The following is an 11,313-nucleotide window of genomic DNA, read 5'->3' as shown; positions in this document are numbered from 1 at the left end:
GTGCTTATGTCCTACTCTCGGGAGCGGATCGTTTTCGCTTTCAAACGACAGGTTCTGTACAAAGATGAAATGATATATGAAATGAATCCATTTATTGAACTGAGTATATGGAATAAACTGCGAGTCCTGTACAGTAGCTCCCTTGTTTGCCGTACAAGGCTTTATTCACTTTCAAATTCTACGGACAGAGTTCTCTATTACAGTGAAGTGAACTTGTCAAGTCGACCGCTTTTATTGACCTTCATAACACTCGGTGTCACATTTCTCTTCCATCAACTTAAGGTGCAGCAATTCACAGGGGAAATAGTCACCTTGACTTAACACGACGGCAGTGTCGTTGAATTTTTTGGTTAACAAAATTTGTTGACGAAGTTTGAAAGGAGGATGGGTAAAGCCGCTGTTACACGTTGAAACTCTTAGCTGAAACTCATGTGCAACGGCTCTGCAAAAAATATTTCAGCAGACGTTGCACCGTGTAACATAAAAGGTCAAAAATCGTTCTGAAACGTTGAAACTGGTCTCGAAATGTTGTTTACATGGCCTTAGCCAGTTTCTCATTGGCTTTCGCAGCGTAGCGTAACAAGACTGAGCGGGACCAGTTTCACGACGTGGTGTTACACGCTGAAACTCCCGTTTTTATTACCACTGCGATTGCTGCGACCGTTGAAGAAGTGGAAAGCGGTTCTACTTTTCTTGAAACTTGTCTCGCAGCAGATCGGAAATTCAAAAAGATTCACGAGACCGACCATGCCTCCTGAAACTTGCTTCGCCTTGCCGTTGCACACACGTTTCAGCTAAAAAAAGTTTCAACGTGTAACAGCGGCTTAAAGATCGTTTCATTTGAGAATAAGCGATATTTGCTTTGTTTGCACATTTTAGCCCCGCACCCCCCTGGGACTGAATCAAAACCGCCACCGGGCTTTTAGAATTATCATAGATTAACAAGTATAAAGTTCATACACGTGACGTTTTATCGATGTTTTGATATGGTGTTAGGTTCATGAATTATTAATAAGTTTTTGAACGTCATAGAAAAATCAAGGTGACCGAAGTTTTGAAGTTACAAAATGTGAAAGAGAAGAATTGTACAGCTACAATGTAACAGCAATGAACTTCATTGCCTTTATACTTAATCACAGTCAAACAAAGAGCCAAGAATTGTCGATTTGATCATCATACTTTTTGTTGCATTCCCATCACGAAGTCAGCTGATAAGACTCTCTTTTCCTGTAGTGTAGTCATGTGTAGAAGTAGTCATCACCAGGAAAGTCGTTTAGACTTGATCAATTCTCTATCCAACTTCGCGATACGTGAATTCCCAAAAAAAGGTTACGTGATTCGTGAATGTAGGGAAAATTGACGCGTGATTCGAGATCCAGACCTCCCTTCCAGACCCTGCTCAACTAGCTCTTACTAAAGCTATTTGCCCCCCAGTCTATTAAGATTTTTCTTTTCTTTTCTTTTCATAAAAGTTGTAACTTAAAATTAAATTGTAATTAACTTGTAATAGTTTGTAATAACAATTAAACGCGACCATTTATGTAGTAGATAAAATATGAGCGGGAGATCTGTATGGGCGCTTACAATGGCGAGCCGATAGGCGAGCCATTGTAAACGTCCATACAGATCGGACGCGAATATTTTATCCTGCTTGTGAAATGGATACATTAAATTGAATGCAAAGTATTGTTATTTTAATCAGTAGAGATTTGTATCAAAAGTTAATGAATACTAATTAGCTGAGCAGGAGTTTGTATCAAAAGTTAATTCTACTGCTTAATAATTCAGTTGATTTGTGTTGGGGTTTACAGATGTGTACATGTAATCTGAATACTGTGCTGGGATTGGTTTACACCCTCATGAATTATTAATGAATTTTACAATCACTATTATTTAACAACTGTTGTTTGTAGTGAATAAGTCAATTAACAACAGCAAATTAGCAAGAGATATAGCCTTTTTAAAGTGCTACTATGACGAAATTCACATCTTTCCTATATAAGCCATTTTAGAATGTAAACAATTAGTCTGTAGGCGAGAAGATGAATGCTGTGACGTCATATACTCAACCTAATTTTGATAAAATATGATGAAAAAAGATATCTCAGCCAATTTGTATCGGAAATGTTTGAATTTTTGAAGTAAGATTCCACTAGATGTGCTTCACAATAAATATTCACCAGTATTGTTACCATGGCAACATACTGGGTACCAGACCTCCTGTGTGTCTTAATGCACTAGAGTAATAATTTATCATCATCATCATCATTCTTGGCTGGTCATTATTTTTTTATGTTTAGTCGACCAAGGCATAAATCAGTCGATCTATCGACTAAACGAATGCTAAAATTTATTTTTTATCTGTCAATATTTTGTTTGCAGAGATCGACGAATGTGAATCAAATCCTTGTATGTACAACTCCACGTGTACAGACCTCGTTGGTGACTTCTTCTGCACCTGCCAACCTGGTTACACTGGCAAACAGTGTAAGATAAATATTGATGATTGTCAAGACCAACCTTGTCTTAACAACGGCACATGCCATGACCTCGTGAACAACTACACCTGTACATGCACAAACGGTTATCAAGGATTTAACTGTGAAGATGACGTTGACGAGTGTGTTTCATCACTTTGCTTCAACAATGCTACTTGCCGCAATTTTGTTGGAGGATATACTTGTCTCTGCAAGCCAGGATACACAGGAACTATGTGTGATACGGAAATTGATGAATGTCTAACGTCTCCTTGCCTGAACGGAGCGTCTTGTACAGACAAAATTAACCAGTATGAATGCATCTGTGTATCGGGTTATCGAGGTAGGGACTGCGAGGAGAACATCGATGACTGTGAATCTGATCCTTGCAAGAATGACGCCCAGTGCGTTGATGGAGTTGACAGCTATACCTGCATTTGCCCGGCAGGTTTTAATGGAACAAATTGTGAACACGAAATTGACGAGTGCATGAGTGTCGACTGCAAAAACAACGCGACCTGTCTTGACCAGATCAATGATTTCTATTGCGTTTGTCCTCAGGGATTCACTGGGAAGATCTGTGAGGTGAACATTGATGAATGTGCTTTCAGCCCCTGCAAAAACGAGGCCAGATGTGTGGACGGAGTAAATGGATACCGCTGTACCTGCAAAGATGGATTTGAAGGCCTCCACTGCGAAGTCAACATCGATGACTGCGCTTCTGACCCTTGTTCAAACAATGGCTCCTGCCGCGATGGGGTAAATAATTTCACATGTATCTGCCCCTTGGGCTTCACCGGTAATACCTGCAACCTAGACATCGACTTTTGCGTCTCGATGCCGTGCTTGAATAATGCATCCTGCTTCGACGGCCTTACGTCGTTCACATGTCAGTGCTTAGATGGATTCAATGGAGACAAGTGTCAGCACAATGTTGACGATTGCCAAAATAAGCAGTGTTTTAATGGTGGTACATGCAGTGACGGCATTGATGAGTATACTTGTCTCTGTCCTCCAGGATTCACTGGTTTCAACTGTGAAATAAACATTAATGAGTGTGCGCAGAATCCATGCCTGTACGAAGGAACCTGTACTGATCTGGTAAATGACTTCAAGTGTACCTGTAAGAGCGGTTACACGGGAAGCGACTGCAGTGTTGATGTTGACGAGTGCTCGAGCTCTCCGTGTCAAAATAATGGGACATGCAACGATGAAGTTGACGACTACACTTGCGATTGTATTGATGGGTTCAGCGGACGCCGTTGTGAAGTGAATGTTGATGATTGCTTGGTACATCCATGCATTAATGGCTCCACGTGCGTGGATGGAATAAACAGTTACTCCTGCATCTGTCCTCCTGGTTTTAGGGGAGATCACTGTGAAACTGAAGTCAATGAGTGCGAGTCCTTCCCGTGTTTCTATGGTGGAACATGTCATGATCAGGTAAAGTTTAGGTACTAAACAAATGTACAGAAAATGGTCGGACCGTGTGTATGAGTGCGCTAGCAATTCAACGAAACACATATTATTTTGGTGACCTTACTTGAAACTTAACAACATGACATTTCCGAATCTGAATTTTCAACTGACTGAGACAGTTTTCGATGGCTTGAATTCCCTTATACAGTTTATGAATCTGAAATAAAAGTTCAGTAAAAAATGATCTCTTTCGCACTTTTCAACTTTTAAATTGACTCACGGGGGTTCACTTTAATGTTTGGAAAGTCCTCGAAGGAACGAAAAACAACAAATTGAAACCGATTGGCTTTACTGGGCAAGAATGGTGTGAACGCCCATGCGTAGCCGGAGAAAGCCGTACCCGAACCCTTGCACTAGAAACAAAAGCGGTCCCGCTCTATGCAATCTGTCTACCCAAGATTATACTGTGGAAATCCAACATCCTGAGACAGCAATGTATGTGCTAAACTTGTTGCTATAACAACGAAGTTGTCTCTTTATTTTTATGATGGGACAAAATTTTTGTTTCTCTTTTACAGCATTGTGTTTGCCAATTTTTTTTTTCAGCCCTTTTCTCCCTCGCAAGCAGTAAACACATATATTTACTCACGGTTCATAAACTTTTTTATTCTCAATTTATTAATTTTGTGTTTCTTTGAAAGGTCAATGCCTTCTACTGCGTCTGCCCCTTTGGTTTCAGTGGTCAGCGGTGTGAGGTCAACATTGATGACTGTCAGTCAAACCCGTGTATGAACAACGGAATGTGCACTGACTTGGTTGCTAATTTCAGCTGCTCTTGTTCCGCTGGGTTCGCTGGTTCACGTTGTGAACAGCGCATAGATTACTGCAAAGACGCCAACTGCACTCGGAATGGCATCTGCGTCAATTTATTCACAGGTTTCCACTGCAACTGCAGTGCTGGCTTCTACGGAAAATATTGCGAACTAAATTTAGACGAGTGTGCAGTCGGCCCCTGCTTCAACAACGCTACCTGTCATGATGGGATCAACAGCTTTACTTGCTCTTGCCTTGAAGGATATATAGGGAGGTATTGTGAGCTTAACGTAGACGATTGTTTCAACAACACCTGCCAGAATAACGCTACTTGTATAGACGAAGTCTCTGGCTACTCTTGCCGCTGTGCTGATGGCTTTAATGGAACATATTGCAAAACAGAGATAAACGAATGTGAGTCCAACCCGTGTGAGAACAACAGCACCTGCGTGGATGAGACCCCCGGTTACAGGTGCATGTGCTCCAGTAAGTATATCGGAAGGAACTGCGAGAACCTCAGCGATGTCTGCTCGTCGTCACCTTGCGAAAATGGAGGCACTTGTCTGGGTGATAACTCTACAGGGACCTTCAATTGCTCCTGTAAGACTGGATTCACTGGGGAAACCTGTGACGTAAACATTGATGACTGTGCTTCAGATCCCTGTACCATGCCCAATGCTTACTGTGTCGATCAGATAGATGGATACAAATGCGTGTGCTACCCTTCACACACTGGAGATAACTGTGAAATCTGTATGTAGCAATGTTAAATTGTGATTTACGAGAAAATGGAATTAGTTGTTAACAGCCTTTTAGTTTATTACTCCCTGTAATATCTCCCACTCCCGTTTACATACAGCTAGATCTAATTGCTTTTCCGCCTGCTAATTTGAAGTAGTGAAACAATATTTTAATTACATCTCTATTGTTTTCATTCTTTGTAGTTCTTGGCAGCAACTTTGATCTGATTTTCAAGGCCCAGACTACCGATGACATGGTGCTACTTTCAGACCGCCAGAGCATCCCGAACATGAGATCCTTTACCATCGCTTTCTTTGTCCGTGCAGAGTTCGCGCACAAATCGGGAACAATCTTTAGTTACAGTGTGCCAAACATGCATGAGGACGTGGTAATACTCTCCTACACGGAGTCCCAAGTTCACATTGAGATCAAACATGAAATCGTAAGAGTAGACTTCAGATTAGCAGACGGGCTCTGGCATTTTTTGGGCGTCGTATGGAGCGGACAGAACGGAACTGTTACCGTATACATTGATGGAATAGTGAAAGAAATGGCGAGTGACATACTTAAGAATGGCGTTGTTGCTGGAGGTGGGTGGATTGTCCTTGGTCAGCGGTATCTTGCAGGCGATAGCAAGACTGTTCTATCAAAAGCTTTTGTCGGTACCCTGCATCAATTCAACATTTGGAATGTGCCAGCAATGGAATTTCACGTGTGGAATGCTGCTCATAATTGTACTTGGGCCATCTCTGGTAGTGTTAGATCATGGAGCAGTTTCATTCAAGGAATTAAAGGAAAAGTGGAGAAGAGATTTAAGACTCAATGCAAAGGTAAGTAAGAACGGCAGTGGTGCTCAGTCAGTGACTTAGCACCAACAACAACGACAACGACAATGACAACAACAACAACAACAACAACAACAACAACAACGAAAACGACAACAACAACAGCAACCATAACAACAACGTCAACGACAACTACGAAAACGACAACGACAACAACAACAAATACAATGGCAACTTTATTAATTTAGTTCACAAATATTACAACAAGCTCGAGCCCGCATGTAGCTTTAGCTATTGTGTGCTTCAGGATCGTGTAAGTGTTCTTCCTTGATCGCCTTTTGCATGCCTTTCTATGTTGAGATCAACTATGAAAACAACAACGACAACAGCAATAACAACAACGACAACAACGGCAACAACAAAAGCAACAACGATAACAAAAACGACAAAGACGACAACCGCAACACGACAACAACAACGACGACGATGGTGATGGCGACAACAAAGACGATGACGACAACGACAACGACAACAAGGACAATAACAACGACAACGAGAACAACAACAACAACAACGACAACAACGACAGCAACATCAATGACAACAAGAACGACGACAACAACAACAACGACAACGACAACAACCATAACAACAACTTCATTAATTTATTTCATAAATATTACAACAAGCTCGAGCCCGCATTTGCTTATTATAGCTATTGTGTGCTTCAGGATCGTGTAAGAGTTCTTCCTTGATCGCCTTTTGAATGCCTTTCTACGTTGAGATCAGATCTTTCATGTGATGGACATATGAACACTCCAATGTATTGCTCGTTTCTAGCTTCTTCGATGCGAAATGCACCCTAAATACTCTCAGTGAATACCTAAGCGTTTCTCGTGAGATCATGATATGTGCGAAACATAAAGCTTCTTACAAACTGAGCTCAGAAAGCCACTCTCAAGATTAAAGTCCCTACTATTCATAAAGGCCAGAATAAATCTTGCAGGTTATCCAGCCATCTACACAGTGGCCGCATTTTGAAGTATATGATTAATATGAAGAGTCTTGGCACAAAATTTTCATTTTGCCGCCAAATAATGAAATAGAAAGGCTAATTATGTCCACCTTTTGCTAACGTGTTTGGTCTGGTTGCAGCCAAAGAAATGTGCACGACCAACTGCTCTCACTTCCTTTACTGTGAGTCTCGTGAAGGTTTTTACTTCTGCACCTGTCAAGCTGGATTCACAGGATTCCATTGCAACATTAATATTGATGACTGTAGCTGGGAACCCTGTGTCAATGGAAGCTGCGTGGATGGTGTCAACCGGTATGACTGTGTCTGCAACGAAGGTTACTGGGGAAAGTTCTGTCAAAAAAGGATTAACAACGAAAAGGGTAGGTAGCAGTTGCAGCAATCCAAGGTTTGCAGATTGTGATGTAAAGCTACAATATAGTTGTGTACAAGCAGCAGTCATTTCTCTGAACCATAGATCATTCTACAGATTAAGCGTACCCGGAAACGTACATGGGAAAACGATGTCTCTTGTTTTTGTTAATTGTACAATCGATGTGTTAACTTTTGCTTTGTATTCGTCGGGGCCTTAAGTCTTCTTTATTGACTTTGCAGAATGCCGGAAGCTTCCAGAACCCAAGAATGGGAAAAAGGCTTGCCGAAAGGTATCAGGTAGCCACCTGTGTACTTTGACATGCAATGAGGGCGACGCATTTACCACTACGGCAATAACTGAGTTTACCTGCGGTCCTGACACTGACTGGAACTGGAATGGCATCGAAAACCCCGACATACCTGCATGTTCGAGTAAGATGCACCTCTACATCATGTTATTTTTCTTGAACCATTCAAATGTCATTAGATCAAGGAAGTAAATTTGTTTAAGGTTCTCCACCAGCACTTCTGTCATGTTGAAAACCGTCTCATTTGTAAATGCTATCGACGTCGGTTAACAATCATGATCAACGTTGAGGGTGTCTCATCCAGGTGCATGTTCTTTGATAGTGTTGTGTGTAGGTGATCATGTCAAGGTTTCTATCAAACGCCTTTAACGAACGAGGTAACACATTATGCAATGTTGTTGACCAGCGCCCAGACACGCGTCGACGTGGTATATATTTTTATCTTTCTTTTGTCGATCAAATGTATTAATACACTTTATTATGATTTTTGCAGAAATTGGCTTACCGAATGAAATCCAACATCACGTCTCAGTATCGTTCCCCGAGGTTCGGTGTGGTCAACTGAATGGATTACGCGCCTCAATCGAGGAGGAAGTTGACCAAACGCTTTCAACAATTCCAGGATGCGTTAACGATAATGCTTGCAAGATAACAAACGTCTTGGTTCCCGAATGTGGCTGGACGAGCAATCAGAAAAGGCGGAGATCAGTGGGTAGTACGAAAAAAGTCCTCTTTTCGTTATCAGTCAAGCCATCGGCGGCTGCTTCACTGCCAGACGATATTGAGGAGACGAGTGAAGCTATTCTGTTTCAGATGCAGTATGTAGTCTCGACGGGAAAGTTTAGCATTAACTTCAATGGTATTAACAGCACTGCAGACAAATCCTCGTTTGAGCATCTCTCATCTAATGTCACTTGCAGTCCTGGCTTTGTTTCAAGAAATGACGAAACGACGTGTGGTAAGATCATTGACCTTTTTTTCATAGGTTAAAGGAACTTCACAAGCGAAAAGAACGTTACTGTTGGTGCTTATATTACTGGCTTCATCCCAGTTCAATGTCACTTTGGCTTTCGTGACACTTTCTGAGAAAGTTACGTCGTAGTGCTGCATTTCAAATTGAAAATCTAATTTTTTGTCAGTCAAGGTAGTGCATCAGACTAAAATGAGTATCTCACTGAAATTTTACGATGGAGCCAGACTGAAGCTAGTCACGCTTATTTTCCTATTATTAGTCTTTCGGTATTGAATACTGTTTAAATTTTCTATAGTTGCTTGTCCCGTTGGAACGTTCCATCAGTTGTCTCCTTCAAGCTGTATATCGTGTTCCCGGGGCAACTATCAGGACGAGGAGGGGCAGCTAAGCTGCAAACCATGTGGCAAGGGACACACAACCTCTGCTGGAGGCGCAAGTTCAATAACACTCTGCGACTTAGGTAAGAATTATATCCATTCGTGAAAAGAGAAAACACAAAGTCCAAAACGTAAGGAAAGTTTTTTTCATATTAGTTATTATGCTTTCGTTAGACGTTAAACTTGTTGTCTTGATTTATGCTAACAGCTGCCACAGAAAATATACCCGAAGACACCTTGCCTCTCAAGATAATCATACCAACATCAGTAGCTGTTGCCGCTGCTATCTTTGGACTTTTCACTTTCTGCAGGTACGTTATTATACGGGAAGAAAATATATAGATTGAATAATGGAACATTGGTTAACGGCTAGCATCAGTGGGAGTAAACTCAAATCTCAATCTGAAATCTTTAACACACTAAAAATTCATCAGATGATCACAATGTAAATAAATTGCAATAATTCCTAATAACAATAAGCCCGCACCTAAAAAGTATCTTCAGTAAAAATACCACTCAATTTACACAAAACTAGACCTGTTTTCCATGAATGCCGTGTGTATAACATTTAACTAAAATGAAGGTTTAATCATTGGTTAAAAAGATCTAGAGATTTCACTTGTCTGCGACTGCCGGGTAGACTGTTCCAGAGCATTGCACCTCTATATATAGCTAAAGCCCCTTTTTAGGTAGTTGGTTCTGGGTAAGGGGACACTTAATTTGTTTGTAGAGTCCCTTAAAACATATCCTGACGCATCCCGCTCTGTGAACATAGAGGATAAGTAGTCGGGAACCATATCATTAAGAGCTTTGAACACCATTAAAGTTACTTGAATTTGACGCTTGGGAAATCAGGTCTTTCCATCCAAGTCGTTGTAACAAGTACCCAGCGCCAGCATCATAGGGAGAGGAAGTCAAAATGCGAGCAGCCCGATTCTGAAAACTATTTTCGGAGAGCGTTTTCCCGCAATTCCCCCTGACAACATATACACATACGCCTTGCAACAAATTACAGGTAATTTTTACCTACGGTCATTATTGTTGTAATTACTATTTACGGAATTACGTCTTAAATTCATTATTGCCTTTTAAAAACGCACATAGTTCGTATCAGCTAAACGTTTATGATTTTTTTCACATTTTACTTCCTTTTGAAGGGTCTATCACACAAGCCGTTCAAAGAGAGCTATTGCACCTTCACCTCGCAAAAGAAGTCATGACAACGAAGGGTTCGAAACTTTCCATTTGGAAAATCAGAAGAAAGAAATTCATCCAGGGAATAGACTCAAGGAAACAAGTTTTTGTGACGTTTCAGACTTACCTAAACATCTCGATGCTGAAAATGTGTATGTGGTCTCAAAGTAAATATTTAACTGCCAGTACAACAAACGAGGTGTATTTCTTACCTTCGGGCTTTCCTCTGTAGAAAATAGAAAGCTTTGAAAAGATGACGTTGTGTTATTTTGTTTCTGATTGCTCGCATACATCTAGTCTTCCCTCTTTGACATCGTCGGAAAAAAAAAACAACGCTCAAATGCCATAGAGGTCAACACAGTCCTTAAAAACGATTTTATGCCTTTTTGTTTTCATTTATAAATGTTGTAAGCTGAATATGTTGTACCTGGGCTTGTGTATTGTCAATATTTGCCAGCATAATAGATAGATACAGAACAACAGGTAACAGAATTTGATTGTGTGAGCATTTACGTCATATTGACTTATCTTTTTTAGGTGACGCTGTATTCATAACACAGAAAGATATGGCCAATAGATAGATAAGAATAATAAAGTACATGCAACTAATGTTTGCCTATTGATTCTTTGAAAGTGGCACGTGTAATCCGCTCCTGATCTGCTGCAAATACCAGCGGCAGGACTGTGGAGTGAATATCCCAGATCAGGATCTCTCACACGTTAAAAAGAGTAGCTAATATAAACTCCTAATTTCTTTTTGCTCGCAGTAAATGTATTCAAGTACAGGCCGTGTGGGCGGTTCAACCCCGTGAACAGTCAAGCTGGGTTCGATTTCGGTT

The 11,313-nt window shown here is 40.8% G+C and overlaps 1 protein-coding gene across 1 annotated transcript in view; it reads left to right on the top strand.

The window, feature by feature from the left end:
• The window catches only part of LOC138004216 (uncharacterized), a 44,141-nt gene extending 33,063 nt beyond the window's left edge, over positions 1-11,078 (top strand). The window contains exons 23-31 of the mRNA XM_068850669.1: positions 2,383-3,920; positions 4,598-5,462; positions 5,654-6,280; positions 7,391-7,630; positions 7,863-8,054; positions 8,424-8,888; positions 9,199-9,363; positions 9,489-9,591; positions 10,438-11,078. Of these exons, the coding sequence (XP_068706770.1) occupies positions 2,383-3,920; positions 4,598-5,462; positions 5,654-6,280; positions 7,391-7,630; positions 7,863-8,054; positions 8,424-8,888; positions 9,199-9,363; positions 9,489-9,591; positions 10,438-10,645 (4,403 nt within the window). The 3' untranslated portion in view covers positions 10,646-11,078. The remainder of the gene's footprint in view (positions 1-2,382; positions 3,921-4,597; positions 5,463-5,653; positions 6,281-7,390; positions 7,631-7,862; positions 8,055-8,423; positions 8,889-9,198; positions 9,364-9,488; positions 9,592-10,437) is intronic.
• Positions 11,079-11,313: the final 235 nt, after the last annotated feature.

Source organism: Montipora foliosa, chromosome 5, assembly GCF_036669935.1.
Source record: "Montipora foliosa isolate CH-2021 chromosome 5, ASM3666993v2, whole genome shotgun sequence".
Classification (NCBI taxonomy): Eukaryota; Metazoa; Cnidaria; class Anthozoa; order Scleractinia; family Acroporidae; genus Montipora; species Montipora foliosa.
This window is presented reverse-complemented; position numbering and strand designations above follow the sequence as displayed.